Below are 18,103 nucleotides of genomic sequence, written 5' to 3'. Positions count from 1 at the left end.
CTTTAATATTTCATTTCTGTTTACTTCTCCAAAGATTTTCAGTTACATAAAAACACAGTTAAAGTATTAATCTTTCCTTTAAACTTAAATAGGTTCATTTGCTTTCACATGTTTGTTTTTTTTTTTAAAGCTTTACTGATTGATTAATATGAAAATAATTTCCCTGCTTTTGGTGAGCTGTGGTTGCTCTCACTGCCAGGATTTTCCTGAAAATATATAAAGTCATCTCTGCAAATATTGCCCTTAAAGGAAAAAAAATACACATCTGCTAATATGAAATCCTATTTTGGTGTGGCCAAAATCTAAAATCCTAAAAGAAGCTGTAACATGTTATATGGCAGTAGCCAAAGAGAAATGTCCCTCTTCAGAGGGAGAACTAGAATAATACAAGGAAACCCCATTTCCCCACATATTTTCTATAAGTAATTGGGTAAGATCTGAAGGAATTGGCTCAAACCACAATCTTCTTGGAAAAAACTATGAATCTTGACCATATGCGAATATTGCAGGTATGCTACTATAAAAAATTATATTTATAAAAGAAATATATATATATATTTATATGTAAGAAAGAGCCATTTCTTGAGCTGTCCTATTTTATTAGGCAAATAACAACTACAAAGGATGATCAGAGTCTCCTGCTTCAGAAGCAGCCCTCCAAAGAGAGGGAATTTCCACAGATGTGCCTCTGGTCTGTGGGGATGAGCCTCCCTGCTGCTCCCCAGCACATCACATTGACCATGGCATCCCCGAGAGGGATGAATAAATAACCGAGGAACCTGATAGCCCCAGCAGGAGATGGGGTGGAAGGAATCCAGTGTCCTTATCTGAAATTAACTGAGATATTCTGAAGGAAGGAGGGGGATTTATGTGTTGGGTGAGTGCCCTTCCCTGGAGGGGACGATCCAGGTGCTGCTCTTGCGTGTGTGCATTTGATTTTTGCTCTGTGTTGTACCTTCAGGTAGGACAGTGTGGGGTTGTAGGAATTACTCCACATTTCACTGCCAGATTTGCAGTGTTGAATGTAAACGTGCTCCAAACCAACCCTTCGCAGGCACTTAAGAACAAATTCCTCTCCGAGGTTCTCTGTGCAGCTCCTTCCAGTGCTGGCTTAAAATTACAGGATAATCCAGACTAAGCTTTCTCTGAGTCTATTGGCTTTTAAAATTGAATTTTCATTGCTTTATCTCCCAGTTCCTTTGAGTTCTGGTGGTTTGGGTTTCACCAGAGTAGCACAGAAGCCCTTGGTTAATGTCTGGAGGAGGACAAGGCTATTCTGTATTGGGACACAATGCATGAGAGGCTGAGACAAAGAACAGTAAAAATAACAAGAAATTAAGGCCCAGGACATTGAGTGAGGTGGGAAAGGCTCAGTGGGACAGAGAGCTGAGGGTGCAGGTCAGAGCCAGGGCCAGCAGCAGCGGCTGTGCCGTGGGCAGGGCGATGCTGGCGCCCGACCAGAGCACCTTGCGCCCGTTCAGGGGCTGTGCTGGCCGGAAATTCTCCATCATGGGAGTGGAGTTCTTCCCATCAAAGCGCAGTGCTGCGAACTGGGACAGCTGCAAAACACAACAGCTCGTTAAATCTGCTTGAACTACTCTGGCAGTTGTGTTGCCAGCCCAACCCGTGCTGCCTCACTCTGGTTTTGAACCTGAGGGTTTAATGGATGCCTTGAACCTCACAGGAAAGGCCGTGGCAGAGGCCACAGGAGAGGTCACTGAGTGATGGCTCCTTCCAGCCTTGGCAATCACGGGCACTTCCCGTGAGTGGGAGCCAAATGCTCTGTGCAGCCCCAGGACTGGCTCCCCCAGAGCTCCTGACGCACACAGCCCCAGCCCCGGCCACCACGTCAGGGTGACACGAGGCAGGAACAGCGGGAATTCTGTCCTTGGTCAGGTTCCTGGCTGCCACGAGGCAGGAACAGCAGGAATTCTGTCCTTGGTCAGGTTCCTGGCTGCTCTGAGTGACCCCGGGCTGTGCTGGGGGCACGGTGACAGCACGCAGGGCACGCTGTGTGTGAGGAGCTGAGCTGGCTCTGGGCCAGGCTGTGTGATCTCTGCACAACCAAGGGTATTCCAAGCACTCATAACTCCATCTCCTCTTCCTGTCTGCAGGTCAAAAATGGGCTGCTTGATGCTGATGGGTCCAAGGTTTGGGTTTGGAATTACTGTGTTCTGCTGCCCTGACAACGGGAGGAAAGCTGTGGAGCTGGGGAGCGAGAAGGTGGCAGCAGTGGAAGTGCTGCTGACGAAGCCCTGAGCTTGGGGGGTTTCTTGGCTCTCTCCTCACGCCGTCATTTCCCCTTCCTGCCCCTTTCCTGCCATTTTCTGAGGGATGATTTAGCAGGGTCAATCAGCTGGCAGCAGGGAGCACCTTGAGGCTGCTGCCAAGTGAGGGTGTGTGGGGAACAAGGCACTGAGGTGTCACCCTGCGGGCAGGCAGCACAGGGACACGGCACACAACCTCCAGGCTGTGCCTCTGCCACCCACCTGGAGCAGGCTGAGCTGAACTGGCGTCTCAAAGATGGTCCAGATGACACCCTGGTAGCAGTCAGGGGTGGTGAGGGACCCCTGATAGCGATAGTACCTCCCAAGGTCTTCCTCAGGTGGGAGGAGAGAGCTCAGTGGCAAAGGATCCACCTTTGCTGATTGCCCTGGAAAAACCACGGGGGGAAAATCCCTTGTAATGCTTGTGGCTGCAGGTTTTGCCCACATTTATCCTCACCCCACACAGCTTGTGAAATCCCTTACCTTTGTACTTAATATTCTTTAATCCACTCAATAGAGTTTCATAGTTTTTATTTTCTTCGTCAGCCTGAAAAGGAGATATTTTCATTCCACATCGTGTATTTCTCTACAAGCGGTTGCTTTTAATCAGCGGTGAATAAAACAGAAAAGGGCCATAAAAAGAAATAACAGCAAGCAGGATGTAGAAAAGGGGAGAGGAACTAACTCAGTGCTGGCAGAAGGCCTGCAGAAGATAGGGAGGTTAAATCTTGGGCTACTGTAATATTGACATAATCATAAAATACTGACATAAACAATCCCTCAGCCAAGCTGCTGGCTGAGATTTGAAGAGGGGCAGTTGAAAATTTCCCTGCCTACCTTTACAAAGAAGGCCAACACAGCCAAACCATCTGGAGTTTTCTTGGCTTCTGTCATATCTGAAGCATCTTCTCTCATGTGGACGATGTGAAACTGGAACACAACAGCCAAGGACAATGATTTCCACCCTCAGCCCTCCCATGGGGAACTAGCCAGGAGTTTTTCTGAGCAGGACCTCAGAATTCCAGAGCTCTGGAGTGAAACCCATGCTCCACACACAGTCCCACCTACCTCCATGGGGTATTTCTCTCCATCTATGCTGTGCTCTGAGCCAGGACTCAGGATTTGTTGCTCACTCAGGACTCCCCAGTGAAAATGGAATTCTACTGCCTTGTATTTTCTCTCCAGGCCTCCTCCTCCGATTTTAGGGGATGCATCTAGTGCCACTTTAACTGGGGAAAAAAGCATGAATTGTTTTAAAGGAGAAGAGCAGGTCCTACATCAACAGTGTGTGAGAGCAGAGATTTCTTGAGATTCAAATTTATCTTCAAGTTCTCGCTTGGTTTTTCAGACTGAGTGTTCCAGAAATTCTGCTCTGCAGAAACTGAACTCTTACAAAATCATGGCTGAGTTTAATTTGAGATTAATTCTAACTACTAGGACCTCTGGAGTCAGAGATTCTTATACCTCTCAGAAGACCCTATATTCCTTCAGGTTTTTACCTAAAAAAAAAAAAAAAACCTCTATCAAAGTAAATTTGATCCCAGTTTACTTGGGTTTTAACCATCATTTTAACCTCCTGTTTTCTGCACTGTAACAGTTCCTTTGGGCAGGGTTTAAAGATATTCTGTTTTAATTTAGGGTAGTGCTGCAATTAAGCCTAAATCATACATATTTGAGATATACTTTAAATTTTTGCTTTTTGCGACCCCCACATTAAGCACAGCACTTCTCTTTGCATAGGAAAATTCTGGATTGCAGCCCCAGAGGAAAATTCTGGATTGCAGCCCCAGAGATTTCGTTCCTGTTCTGAATTCCAAATGAACTTGGAGAGTGCATGAGTCATTTAGTTCCTTTGCTTTTTAATCTGTAAATGGATGAGTCAGATGTCTTTGTGGGCTTTGTTTATTTAGCTTAAGACCTTTGAGACAGCGACCTTTGCTATGTGCCCATCACGGAAAATAATGAGGGTCTAATCTCACCTGCAGCCTCTAATTGCGGCTGTAATTTAAGCAATAACCTCCTCATTTAGCACAGGAATTGGTTGCCCTCAAAAGGAAGGGATTTTAAAAGCCCAGATTAGACCCCTAATCCTTATGCATGGCTGGGGAAGATGAGGTGCAATCCTTATAAATATTAATTTTGATGTTAAAGGGACTGTAATTGGACATTCTGGAGTATCACCCTGTAATGGGAAAGTCATTAATCCATATATGAATGAAAAGTCAAAACATTCTTTTTTCTTGTGGTCTGCCACGACATGAGAATTTCTGGCTGTTAAAATCTCCCCAGCTGCCTTCCCACCTTTCCCTTTTAAATCAGGAAATATTTGCCACTTGCTCTTTTCTGCTTTGAGGATTTGTCAGTTAAAACAACCCATCCAAGACTTTAAAAACACCTACATGTAACTTAAAAAAAAAAAAAAAAAAAAGACTACAGGTTTATTTTTAAGGTCGAAGTAATTGAACATAATTTTTTTGGAGCAGCATCCTCAGTATTGAGAAGGAAGGTGGAGGAAGCGGAACAGTTCTAAATTACTGTTAATTGATTCAAGGTTTACCGATTCACTAAGTAGCTGATCAACATCAGATAACTTCTGTGTGCAGAGAAAACAGGTCTGAATCTGAGAAGATTATAGCTCATTATTTAAAGAACTAATAACACACAGCACTGAGAACGACTTTCCCACACCAGGCTTTTTTCCAGCAGGATTCTTTGTGCAGAGGCAAGAGTTGGAAAGGGCCAGCCCAGGAATGAATTGGCTTCAGCAGAAAATGATAAAATTCTGCCCAAATTGTTGTCCTGCCCCCAGCCTTGGACTCTCTTTGGGTTGGAGGGTTTTGCTTTAGAGCTCCTGTGGCACCTCCAGCTCTGTTCCTGCGCAGAAATTCCTGCTGAGATATTCAACAACCACATCCAGAACTCCAAAACTTCATCATTCCCACAAACCTCCCAAGAAAATATTGATGCCAAAAAGGTTCTGGGAGCTTCCCTCCTGAAGCAGAGGGGTGGGATCCCACCTGTGCCTGCCTGGCAGAGCCAGGGAAAGCCCAGTCCATCCCCAGGAGCAGGCTGGGCTGTACTTGCCTGTGTGCCCATTGTTTTCCAGGTCCCACTTGGCAGAGCCCTTCACATTGTAGCCTTCAAAAGTCAGGGGCTTGAGGCTCTTCTCATACTCCACATTTCGGGTGACAATGTTGACAGGGGACTGCCTGTCCCCTCTGCAATCCTTGTTTATCTGATGCCATTGGGCAGGACCTGCTCAGGGATGAAGAAAAGTGGTTTATTTTTTTTTTCCCCTGTAGACAGCAAATCCTCGAGGAAGCCAAACCACCCAACCAAAAAGGGGCATTTGAGGCATCACCCCAACTGCTGGGGTGATTTTTACATCTGTGTATTTGATTTTTACATCTGTGTATTTGATTTTTACCCTTGTATATTTACATTTTTGCATTTATTTGTGCATTTCTACATTAGCCTTGGTCGACACAAAATGAGCAGTTACCACAAACACCGGGGGCTTCAAAATACCCTGTTTGGCACTGACAGGGTCACAAACAATGTGACCACGAGGCATTAAAGGCTGAGTGCTGGGAATTTTTTGCATTATTTCTCTCAGCAGCCCCTTTGCAAAGCAGAAGAATCACCAATGTGATTGGAAAAAGAAATTGCTTGGCAGTACCTTCACACTGCGGCAGCTCACACTTCTGGGACTGATAGCACCAGTGGCCCACTAAAAAACAATAAATAAAACAGGTGAATGAAAATCTGGGCAAATTATGCCCCAAAAAGCAGCTGGGAAATGGATTGGCAGCTCTGCCCTCTCTAGATCTCCTCCTGATCTCTCATAAACCACTTTATAGCCATTAATATCCCCCCAAAACCTGTGCTGGCTGGAATCTTTATGGCATCAGAATTCTGAATGAGTTGCCATCCTAAAGAATTTGATTTTCAAACCTTGGCTTCCTCAACTTCTTGAGGCAAAAGTTCCACATTTCAATATATGCAGTGTTAAAGTAAATTTCCCTTTATCAGCTCTGCACTTGCCAGCCTCTCCAGACTTGTAAATTCACTTATGCAAGAGGACTTATCTCAGCCTGTTCCAGGAATTCCTTTGAAGGTTACCTGGGGAAGAATTCTGAGCAATGAAGGATCTCACTTCCTGCAGGACCTGGAGGATCTTTGGTCTAACTCAGCTGGGTTCATCCCACAGGGATGGATGCAAAATTTTTCAGCAGAACATCTGAATTTTACTTTTTCATTGTCAAAAGAAATACAAAATTCAAGGGACAAGAGCTGATTTACTTTTTGCGGTTATCTAGTTAGGACAGTAGGATTGTTTTGTTTATCCCAAGTGGTTCTTTATTTATTCTAAACTTTAAATTGACTTTGACAGGGGTTGTTCTCTTTGGCTATTTAACTTCAATCCATAACAATTCAAACCCTCTTATAATGGTGATTAATACCATACCTTCTGTTTGCTTGGGATTAGTAAATTATAGACATTTTAATAAATGGCTAATCAATTTTAAGGATAATTATGGAGGAGCCCTGTCACTTGACTGGTAATTACCTTAATTTGTAATTTATAACACACCTGCTGGAAGGCTTTAACACCTTTATCTTGATATCAGTGGCATAACAATGCATCCATCTATTAAGGATTTAGAAGTTCTAAAAAGAGAATTGTTGTAGAACCTGAGCAGCTGTGGCTCAGAGGGAGACCCCATGGCAATTAATATAGCTTTAAAAAAATGACAGTTTCGGTTTTTCTTTCACAAAAACGAAATTTCTGCTGAAAACTACAAACAATGTTGCCTCACTTTGTAATTTAGCAAGACTGGGAAGAAAAACAAACTTTGCTTTTTCTGTGCGGTAAGAACTGCAGGGATTTCTATGTTGTTACCCAAAAACTGGGTTTGACAAGGTTTTATCCTTTTGGCAGATTTCTAACACACACTAAACTTCACTTTCCAGCACCGACTGTTGCTTTGTTTTTATCTTTCCAGGACAGTGGCACCGAGCTCTTCCTCATCCCCACTGGGAAACTGCAGAAGTTCCAAGCACAGGATGTCCCCGAGTGCCTTAATCGATATTTTAATTGATGAATTAAAATGATTATTTTGAATTTAGTGCAGAATGCCAGCTGAGCTGATCTCCCCACTGCCTCCACGTGGGTTTTCACACGGATCAAAGACTCCAGGTGTAGTTCTGGCAGCTGCCCTGGGGTCGGTGTGAACTTTTAACAATTCCAGCTGGGACTGGGAGTCTCTTGGCAATTTACACACGAAGGAACCTTCAGGTGTGAAAACACCAGCAGGAATAACCTGGAAGGATTTACTGCCAAATCTTTGGGATGGAAGGCAGAGGGGGAAGGCGAGAGCTCCAGGCTGGGCCATTCCAGGAGGTTTCACAATGGAGTGGGAGCATGGCCCGGACATCAAAGCATTTCTGCGCTGAAAATCCGATTTTCCAGGCAGTCTGAGCACTGCTGGGAGCCAGGGCAGCAGGTTCAAGGCTCTGGAGATTTTAAACCTCTACGGTGGAACCACCAAATTCAAACAGAGCCACAGAGGGAAGGGGAATTACCCCCACATTGTGCTGGTGCTGGTCCTGAGCCAGGGTCTGTGTGCCAGGGGGGATGGAAATGGGTTGTGTCCCTTCTCAAACACAGAAATCACTGAGTTTCCACCCCCTGAACAGGTGTCTGGGGAGCTGTGGCAAATAAACTTGTGGGATTCAATCACCTCTCAGTAAACTGACACTTGAGCACACCACAGATCTTCCAGCCTGGGCATCAAAATGATGGGGAGAAAAAGTTGAATAAAATCAAATTTAATTTTGAAAATCCAGCCCTCAGTGGCTACAGCTGCCTCACATCCAGCACTCAGGAGTGTTTAATAATTATATCTAATTTTTGCATCTTTCCACCGAATTCCCAGTGTCTCTGAACAAGGTTCAGAATTGTGTTTTCTACCAAGTCCTTACCACACTTGTGGTTGGAAAATATCAGTGAAGTAGAACAGCACATAAATCCAGCATTTCATAAGAAAAGTGTCCTTGAAGCTGTTAAACCTTAAAGAACGAGGTAATTAAACATTACAGAACGCCTGAGCAAACAGCGGATTCATGCTTAGTGTGAGTTAGGGCTGGTTTTTTTGGTTTGGTTTTTTTCTTGATTGGCAGCAGTGGAACATTGGGGAACAGGAGCCTTTGTGTGGGTGCTGCTCAGGAGGAACCACAGAGTCCCTGAGGAGGAAAATTTGCATTTGGATGTGATCTGAGTGGGATGAGAGCCTCCCTTCCCTATAGGAACCGTGCATCACAATGGCTCTTTCTTCCCCTGAGCTTTGGGCCTTTCTTTCCGAAGCAAGGAGGGAAGATCCTTGTCACATCCAGGCAGCTCTCCCTGGTTTTAGGCAGGATTATGCCCTCAGGCACGTTGTCCAGGCCACTTTTAATTGTCCAGAGGCTCCTGCCACTTCCCTTGGAAGACTTTTCCACAGTGCATTAGCCCACGCTGTCAGGAAATGTTTCCTATTTAATAGCTTACATTTTCCACTTCCTTATCTGCATCCCATCACTCCTAGAAATATCACCGAACCACCCTAAACAATTCTTTTCCCTCCCTGGTGTTTACAGCATACAAACAGTTCCCTCTTCATCTGGAATTCCTGTCCTGGCTTCATTCATCTTTTGTCCCCTCTGACAAGGCTGCCCTTCACCTTCCCACTGTCCCCTCTGCAAAATCTCCCTCTGAACCCCCTTTTTTATGGGGGCTGGGAGCCCCCAGATCCCCCCTGCTCTGCTCTTCCAATCAAACCTCAGCTCCCACACTCCCTCTCCTGTAGCTCATTTTATTGCTGGGAAAACACAGCAGAAAGTGGGGTTTTCAGTGCTTTAGGGAGGGCTTTTTTGGTTTGTTTTTGTGATTGAGGTGCTGAAATCACTGCTGTGCTATACGGTTATAAAAATGTATAGATATAGATATAGATGATATAGATATAGATATAGATATAGATATAGATATAGATATAGATATAGATATAGATATAGATATGCACACCTGGACTCACTGTATTATCAATTATATATTTCTCCTCAATTTTATTATGGATTTATCCTTGAATTCAGTGGTTCTGTACCATCCCACAGGTGTCACCTTGACTTTATTTGGTTTAATTTAGAGTAGGGCTGGACAGGGCTGGCTCTTCCTCCACAGAGTTCAGCACAGTTAAATTTAGGGAGTCTCTCTTGGCACGTGAGCAGTCCCACTTATCTCTGCCTGTCCCTCCTGGAATTTACAACTGCTTCCTGCCAAAGCTGCTTCTTGGCACGGGGCTGGCCAAAAAAACAATACAAATTACGTATTGTTTTCATTTTATTGCAAACGTTTTCAATTGTTTTAGCTATCAAGCCTCGTTTGGAACTCGAGGCAAAATAAATAAATAAAATATTGCTGCAGTTGAGACCTCCCTCTGCTGCCCAGGGAGGCAGGAGGTGCTGCTGGCTGGGGGCCAGGCTGGAGCAGCCCTGCCAAGGTGCTATTGTGAGATCTGGGAAAAGACCCTTCGGCTCTTTGGACCACACTCAGATTGTCTGAATTCCATAAAAGTTCCCAAATCTGCTCTGTCCCACTGTGCACTGCTTGCTGCCCTACTTGGAGCTGCTTGGTGTGCTGGAAATGCCATTTAACCTGTGCACTCAGGAGTCACTAAACCACTGAACTGCCTCAATTCCTGCTGCTGATACAGTGGCTGTGGTTTATTCACCTTCTATTTTGCCTTTTTTATTATTATTATTGCATTTTTATTATTATTTTTGCGGGTTTTATTATTATTTTTGCTGGTTTTATTCACAATATTGAGCCTCTGGGAGTGTCAATGACCTTTTTGCCCAGGACACCAGGAATGTCCTGTGTTGATTTTTAATTCAAATCCTTTTTCTCTTTCACCTGAGTCCTCTGTTTGTCCCTTTAGCCTCCCGTCCCCCTTCCAGCCATCCTGCCTGGCCATTCCCTGTTCTCCTGCTGGTCCCAGTGCCCCCAGAGCTCTCCCTGCTCTGCTGTCCTCATCCTCAAATGCATCCCCAAAATCTGCTCTCACCTCTGCATCCTTTTCCACCAAAATGGCAAAAGCTGGGTTTGCACAGGGTCTATTTTTAGGTTTGGCTTGTGTTGGGCCCATCCTATTTTTAGCTGGCTTTGTGAAACTTTCTATTTTTAGTGCAAAAGACAAAACAAAAGCAATTGTTATCTAAGCCTGTCTTTCTAATTAATGGGATTGCTGAGCACAAACTGAGCATATAGGCATGAGAATATTTATACCTCCTGAAGCATTACACATCCTCAGGAAGCCCCAGCCACCCCTTTGACAGACAAAACCAGTTCCAAAAGTTCACCTCGAGATTTGTGTGGCTCTGCAAGCATTCCTGGCCATTCATTGCTCTTCACTTTTAGCCTTAATTTGATTTTCCCCAGGGACACACATGTTTGTGCAGGCATACTGCAGGAGATGATGGGGAGGTAGCCCTGAAAATCAGCTTTACTGTGGTGGTGAGGCCTTGCAAGGCAGCCCATCTGATGTTTCCCATTTGCACACATAAATCACAAGCTGGATGAGGCCTTTGGAACAGACACAAACTGCAGGGAAAATCCAAAGGGACTCAGGGGTTCTGGATGTGCCCTATTAACATCTGCAAAGGACTTCCTCTGTGTCAGAGAGCAGGGGAAGGTTTTCAGCTGTGACCTGTGATACTCTCCTGCAGATAATGTGCCCTCAGAAATGTCCTCTATCAAAGGCAGGGCTGTGACAAAAAATGAGTATCCAGGGCTAAGGTGACTTCCTCCTGTGAGAGGTTTTGCCTTGCTTTCTGTAATAAAAATGCAATTCAGAATTATTTATTTTAAAGCACTTTTAAAATTTAATTCAAACAAATCACTTGGTAGCTGTGCTGGCCTTTTGCAGCCTTTTATGCTGAGCTTTTGATGGCTGATCCTGTGGCTAAAAATATGACTAAAAATCTAATAACTGGCCACTGGATAGATGCTGGAACACAACAAAGCATCTCCTGCAACGCCACAAGCAGGGAAAAGAGCCTGCACAGAGACAGACTCTGGGCTGTGCAGCTTTTCTAGGAGACCTCAAGGTTCCTGCTGGTTTTTTCAAAGTGCCAAAGGCTTTTCTGCTTCCAACATCCAGTGGAAGAGCCAGGAGGATCCGTGGGGAAATCATGGATAAAACTGAGCAGGATCATCCTCATCCCTGAGGAAGGGGCAGCTTGGATTCCGACCTGATGGAGACTCCAGACCTAAACCCCTCAGATGGGTAATTCCATAATTCCTGTGGCTCACTGCCTTTTCTCTGTGTTCCAGGTCTGTCATTGCATTTATTATCCTTTCTTTAATCAGCTGCAAATGCAACTTTTCACCCCAGAGTGTGTCCAAGTGTGCCAGCATCCCAACTTTGCCAGCCCTAAAATGGATTTGGAGCCCAACCATAAATCTGTGTGCAGTCCATTAGAACTGGAAAGGGAAGAAGTCACAGCAACTTTGTTTTTTTTCTTTTTTTCCTTAAGCTGCTGATGGAGCTCTCAGGGGTACTTTGTACCTGAATGGCCCTGAGGAAACCCCAGAGTGAGAATTGATGCCAATGTCCGCATGGTTATGTAAATTTAATGTTTGTGACTGGTAAGAGCATGTGAGCAGAAATATAGAAAATTGGAGGGATCTAATCTCATCTAAATTAGAGGAATGTCCTATCAGGCATCAATCTTTTGGAGCAGCAGAGCATGGACTGTGGGAGATTTGTCTCCTCATGGCTGAGTCCTGCTCTGTGATAAAGCAAAAGGTTAAAACGTGCTGGGGTTCATTCCATTCCCCCTGAAGAAAATTAATTTTCAGTGACTTTGCTGTAACCCCACCCCAGAGCTGCTGGAGGGAGGGATGGATGGATGGATGGATGGATGGATGGATGGATGGATGGATGGATGGATGGATGGATGGATGGATGGATGTCCCTCATTCTCACGAGGTTTGGAGCATTCCTGCTGGAAATTGCAGACACTTTGTCTCTCTCTTCCCCCAAAACAGCATCAGAGGGTCCCTGAGCTCTCAAAGGAACCCGACAAGAAACCTGAGGGGGATCAGGGCAGCTGTAAATGGAACACACTGAGACCTGGGTGAGGCAGAGGATGAGGGGCTGGGGGTGATGGTTTCATCCCTGGGCAGGTGCCTGCACCAGCATGCCTCAGTTTCCCTCTCCTACAGCAGGGATAATGCCCCTTCCTTCCTTAGGAAGCCCTCTGAGGACTGTTAACAGTGATCTGGAACCACAGGTGCTCTGCTGTCCAGACAAGGCTGGCAGCAATTCCAGATCAGCAATCAGTCATTTGACTGTTCAGTGTGCTGAGTTATCAGCTGCCCAGGTGGAGCTGGGCTCAATGAGCTGATCAGAGCCAGGCTGGTTCTGACAAGTGGCAAGACAGGAAGGAAATGTTTATTTGTTAAAAAAAAATATAGATAACAAGAAGGAATATAACAAGAAGGAATACGACAAGAAGGAATTTCAGCTGATTCTCAGAAGTGGAGTTTCTTGAATTAACTGTATCCTGTGGAGCTGCTCCCTGAGGGAAGTTTGGAGAAGAAGGAGCAGAGAGCAAGTTTCTTGTGTATTAATGACTGTGTAATTTGGTCCAAACTCCAGAAAAACATGCAAATAACCAGGGGGGGCCAAAAAACACCTGCAAATTATCATTAATGTATTCCCTGTGTTACTTCCTTCTGATAGAGAGGTAAACCCTAATTATTGACACCAATCTAATCAAGTCACGAGAGTTTTCTAGGTTGTGTTTAGGTTTGCCCAATAAAGCCCCTAATGGGGCAGTAAATGCAGCTCAGTGGTGATAGGCAGGAATCGATCAGAAGCGAGCACGAGGGGCAGGCTTTGGAAAAGCAAAAGCTTTTTGTGTCTGTTTGTGTTTACCTGCCCCAGGTGTGGCAGCCCCTGCAGCAGGGGCTGAGCGGAGGGAAGGGCTGGGAATGTCAGTTGAGAACCTGGCAAAGCCGGGTGCTGAGGGACAGGGAATTCATTAGGAGCGGGGAAAGAAAGGCAGGGAAAGCCTTCAGGAGTTTGTGAACCTTGATCTGCTTTAACAGCATCTCCCTTCGGCAGGGCTCAGGGCAGCACTTCCCCGATAATGCCGGGTCCCTCTCTCCTCGCTGCACTCTGCTCTATTTTAGTGCAAACAATGGATCCCCCGGCACTTTGAAGAGCTGCTGTGTTTAATTTCGAGGCTCCGTGCTGGTATTTGCATAGGAAAAGGGACTTATTCAGTGTTGCTGATTGAACAGAAGCAGGGGGGAAAATACCTCCTGCATTTTTCAATACTAATTACAGATCACTATTTAATTGAGCCATCCTAAGTGCACAGTGTACTTATAGTGCCCAGGGAGCAAAAATAGATGGGGCTGATGCAGCAAAGACATATTGTTCTTTCTCCCTCAGCAGAATTTCATCTTGGATCATACACAGCAAAGCAATGGCAGTAGAAATTTCAAACAAGCGATTTCTTTCAAGTTTAAAGGGGTTTTAAAGATAAAGAAATTAAGTTTTGGTATTTTAAATGCACGTACATAATAAAATACAGAGATCAAGTCAAAGCTCATTGATTTTTCTTGGAGGAGGAAGGCAGATAGAATCTCTAAAGGTGAAAAGAAACCCCCAAAGCACTCATTCATTCATGAGAAAAGCCTGTCCTTGATATTTTAACACAAATAATAAAAGGCAGAGAAATAAATAAATCAATCATCCTTCATTTACCAGAGAGAAGAATCAGAGAGCCTGCACTGCACGTCCTGATAGAAACAAATCAGAAATAAGAGTAACCTTAAGGTGGGGTTAGAAAGAGCAGGGAAGGACTTACCTACTGCCTCTGTCTTGAGAATGTGCAGGCAGAGCACAGCAAGGAACAGCAATTCCATTCTCTAGTTTAAATAGGCTCAGTGTTGAAACCAGAATTGATTGGACTCCTCAGGATGTGATCATATTTCTGCTCTCAGTTTTATACTGGAGTAAGTAGTCCAGGACAGACCTGAAAGCCATAGCAGGAAGGTGAACTCCTCCCCTTTGTAATTTCTCCAGATTTGCCCTGCTCCTGATTTGCCTGAATTTATTCATTCTCCAAAGTGGATGGCAAAGGAGTGAGGCTTTCTGGCACTGAGCAAGGAGCCTTCAGTGAATAACTGAGGTTTTGCAACCTGCACAGGTTCAGCAGCCCGAGTAAAATGCTGCATTTTTATTTACTGGGAGTTTTTCTCCTGGCAGCCTCATGACATTCAATTAATGTGTGTGTTAATGTTTCCTTTAAAAAAAACCCCAACTCCCCCTCACTTCTACCCCACAGCTCTCCAAACAGGATTGGAGTTGATTTGTGGGACTGGAGAATGGGAATTCCATGTGCAGCAACAGGAAATGTTAATTAGGTGACATAAAACACCTTACGTAGGTAATTAAGCAACAATACATTTTTTAATAATCCTTTTTCTCAACTTTCTGCTTCTGCTACTGTAGAATGATTAATACACAGATTTTTTTTTGTTTTGGTCCCCTTTGTTTTCCCATCTAAATTTTTTTTTGTAATTAAACATGATTCAGGGGCAACAGACCTTACATTCAACAAAGAAAAGCGACACATTTTTATTACAGACACAGCATCATCTTTGGGATTTTTGGGGCTGGGCTGAGGAATACAAATGAAGCAAACTCCTTCCCCAAATGTCCCTGGAGGTACAGAGCTGGGCTGGGAGGAAGAGCAGGATGCCCGTGAGGGATGGCAGAGTGAAGTGATGTTATCCCAGCCGAGCTGAGCTTGCAGAGTCATCCAGCAGAGGCTGCATTCCACAAAAAGGAGCTGAGAAATCTCTCCCTGCCCTGCTGCTCCCCCAGAGGGGTCTCAGGGGCTGCAGGCACACCCAGAGCAGCTCCTTTATTGATAAAAACGCTGGAAATAACATTCCCACAGTGCAGATCTGCCGGGGAGGGCTTCCCCACCCCGCACATGTGATGAGGTAAATAATTCCTGCAGGGGAGAACAATGAGGGGTTGGTGGCGTTCTGTCCCTGCCAGGTCCCTGCGGGGCCGGGGGGATGCTGAGCACGCAGAGCAGCTCTGCAGCTCCAAGGGCATCCAAGAGACAATTCCCCCTGGCTGCTCCTCACCGGGGAGCTGAACCAGCACCTCGGGAGTGTTTTCCTGCTCTAGTTCCTCTGTTCAAGACTGAAAAGCTGAGGGTTAGAAATTCTGGTCCTGATAATCAGGATCCTTGATTTTTTTTTTTTATTTTGTTTGTTTGTTTTGTTCTTTTGGGGTTTTTTTTCCTCTTCTTTTTGTTTCTAAGCCTTCCAGCCTGTCATTATCAAAGTGGTAATAAACTGCACTGCAGTCACATTAATTAAGCCTTCACTTGAGGTCAAAAGTGAAGGCACGCTCAGGCAAAGGCCCTTTCCTTCTAAAGCCTGTCATCTAAATAAGCAGGGCTGGCATAATTTGATCTCCTTATTTTTATTTTTTTTCCTAAAGAAACTCCCCTGACAGGTGCTTGGATATCAGTTCTTGATGGCATTGCTGCACTTCGGGGTAGTTCTGATTCCTTTTCAAAACCAAACCTGAGATGCCAGGATGCTATTGAGAACTCAGTGCATTTTACACAAGGATTTTTTGATACCAAGCCTGAAGGTGTGAGAGCATCTTGGTCAGAGGAGATGACACAAACTAAAGCAGCTCTCTGAATTCCAGGCTGGTTTTTCCCAGCAGCTACAGGGAAGGGAAGGACAGCTGGGAATATCAAATCCAGTAAAAACTGCACTTATTTTGTGGCCTGGAGAACCACAGCAGCAAAGGCTGAGGGGGGGAGACTGTCTGGAGTGCAAACCCTGGTCAGAGATGAGCTGACCCCGCAGGGATTGCCCTGCAGGGGACAGGGAAGCACTTCCGAGGGATTTAAAACCCAGATGGGCTCCCGGATTAGCGAGTGGGTGATTGGGAATCCCACCCTGCAGGGTGAGAAAACACTGAGTGCTCTTCATCTGACTGTGTGCTGCCGTTTTATTCCTGAGAGTTCCCACGCCCCTGAAGAGGAAATCTGGAATTTCAGAGCTCTGGGTGAAGCAGAAACATTCCAGCTTCATTTTCCATGTGCAGATGTGGGCTGGCTCTGAGTGTCCTGGGAATGCTGTCCCAGCACAAGGTGGGACGCTGGCAGCAGGGATGGGATGTGTTCTGCCTCCCTCACAGCCAGCTGGTCCTGGAGAGGCTTTCCTTGCCACACACCTGGTTCCAGGTGTTTGTCTCCCATCACTCCAAACCTGGGAGGCAAAAATTCCTCCAAGAGAGAGGCTGAGGGGGGAGGAGCAGAGCTCTGTGTTTTCAAAACAGCTCCAAAAAATCTTGGACGGAGATCACACACCCCGTTTGTGTCTCCTTCTCCAGAAAGGAAGGCTTTAATCTGCATTAATTGAAACATAAATTGGATAAATAGGCTTCTTATTTGTATCACTCCCTTTCCTGACTGTTTCTTCCTTGCAGGCCTCGTGATGCCCACGGAGAGCTGGGGCAGAGGGTCACTGTGATCCCACAGCTCTGCTGAGGGCCATGGCACTGGAACTGGGATTCATGGAATGATCCTGCTGAGCTGCTCCAGCCCCGTGGCAATTTTTGGCCCGGGTTTGGTGTCTGCAGCAAGGTGACAGTGCAGAGCTGAGTGCAGGGACAATAGGGAGAGAGCAGAACCATCCCAATCCCCAGGATGTGGTGTCAGGAATGGGGAATGTGACAGGGCAGAAAGGAGGGCACTGAAACCCCTCATCCTTTTTGGATTGTCCTGCGTGCACATGGCCTGAGGCTTGTGCTGCATCTCTCCTCCTCCCTGAGCTGTGGCATTCCTATTTCATCACAAGGATGCAGTTTTTCCCTGGAGCTCCAGGCACAGTTCCAGTTCCAGCTCAGAGGACACGGGGCTGCAGTGCCCAGGGTGAGGGTGGGAGCTGTCCAAGGGCTCCTGGGCAGGGCTGGGCCCAGCTCCTGCATTAATTCCCTGTTTTGGGATCAATTTTGGTGTTTCCCAGCTGGGGCCTCTCCTTCTGAGCCCTTGTGGGCCCCACTGGAGGCTGAGAGCTGCAGCTGGGGCAGTTCTGAGGCTCAGCTGGCTGAACTTGGATTTCCCACACCTGAACCATCACTAAAAATTCATCCTGAAGCCTCTTGTATCTCTTTTCTCAGTCTCTCCAGTGTGGTCAGTGGTTATTGTCTTCCCCACAGGCACAATCAACAGATAACTCCACAAAATGAGGCCATTTCTTACACATACATCAAAATAAATTGGGCATTCAGATAAAGACGTGTCAATACAGTCACAGAACCCAAAGAAAAGCAATCACAGAAGTAAAACCAAAGTGTTACAGGAGGTGAAATCTCGGTAAATATAAATCTAAGGCTGGCCACAGCAAGGTGCAGTCAGTGTTTGAGGTGTCAGCCGAGATGCTGGAGATTAGATTGAGTTCCCTGGAATCCTGTGTCACCTTAAACAAACAATGGGATTGTCCTTTCCCCATTTAAGGGCTGCAGATAACAATTCCTCACCAGGGTAGGGTGAGGTAAGCACAGGGAATGCTGCACAGTTCCTGGAATACAGGAGTAGAAAAACGCCCTTGGATTGAGGTTGTTCCATGGAGAGGTTGGGCTTTACATTTCCAGTGTTTTTCATCTGGTTTTGGGAGCCCCAGCTGCACCACAGAGGGCTGGAATGTACAAACCTGGGGGTTTCTGTGTGTTAAAGCCCACTAA

At 45.6% G+C, this 18,103-nt stretch overlaps 1 protein-coding gene across 1 annotated transcript; it reads right to left on the bottom strand.

Annotated features, from left to right (window-relative positions):
- On the bottom strand, positions 1-14,500 carry CA4 (carbonic anhydrase 4). The gene is made up of 8 exons (XM_084219027.1): positions 14,187-14,500; positions 5,947-5,997; positions 5,352-5,522; positions 3,336-3,496; positions 3,105-3,197; positions 2,751-2,814; positions 2,490-2,653; positions 1-1,559 (listed from the first exon to the last, which is right to left on the bottom strand). Exons 1-8 carry the CDS (start codon positions 14,242-14,244, stop codon positions 1,371-1,373), a joined length of 951 nt encoding a protein of 316 aa, XP_084075153.1. The 5' UTR covers positions 14,245-14,500; the 3' UTR covers positions 1-1,370.
- Positions 14,501-18,103: the final 3,603 nt, after the last annotated feature.

This window comes from Fringilla coelebs, assembly GCF_963513975.1.
Source record: "Fringilla coelebs genome assembly, chromosome: 20".
NCBI lineage: Eukaryota > Metazoa > Chordata > Aves > Passeriformes > Fringillidae > Fringilla > Fringilla coelebs.
The sequence above is the reverse complement of the archived record's forward strand: the minus strand, read 5'-3'. Positions and strand labels throughout refer to the sequence as shown.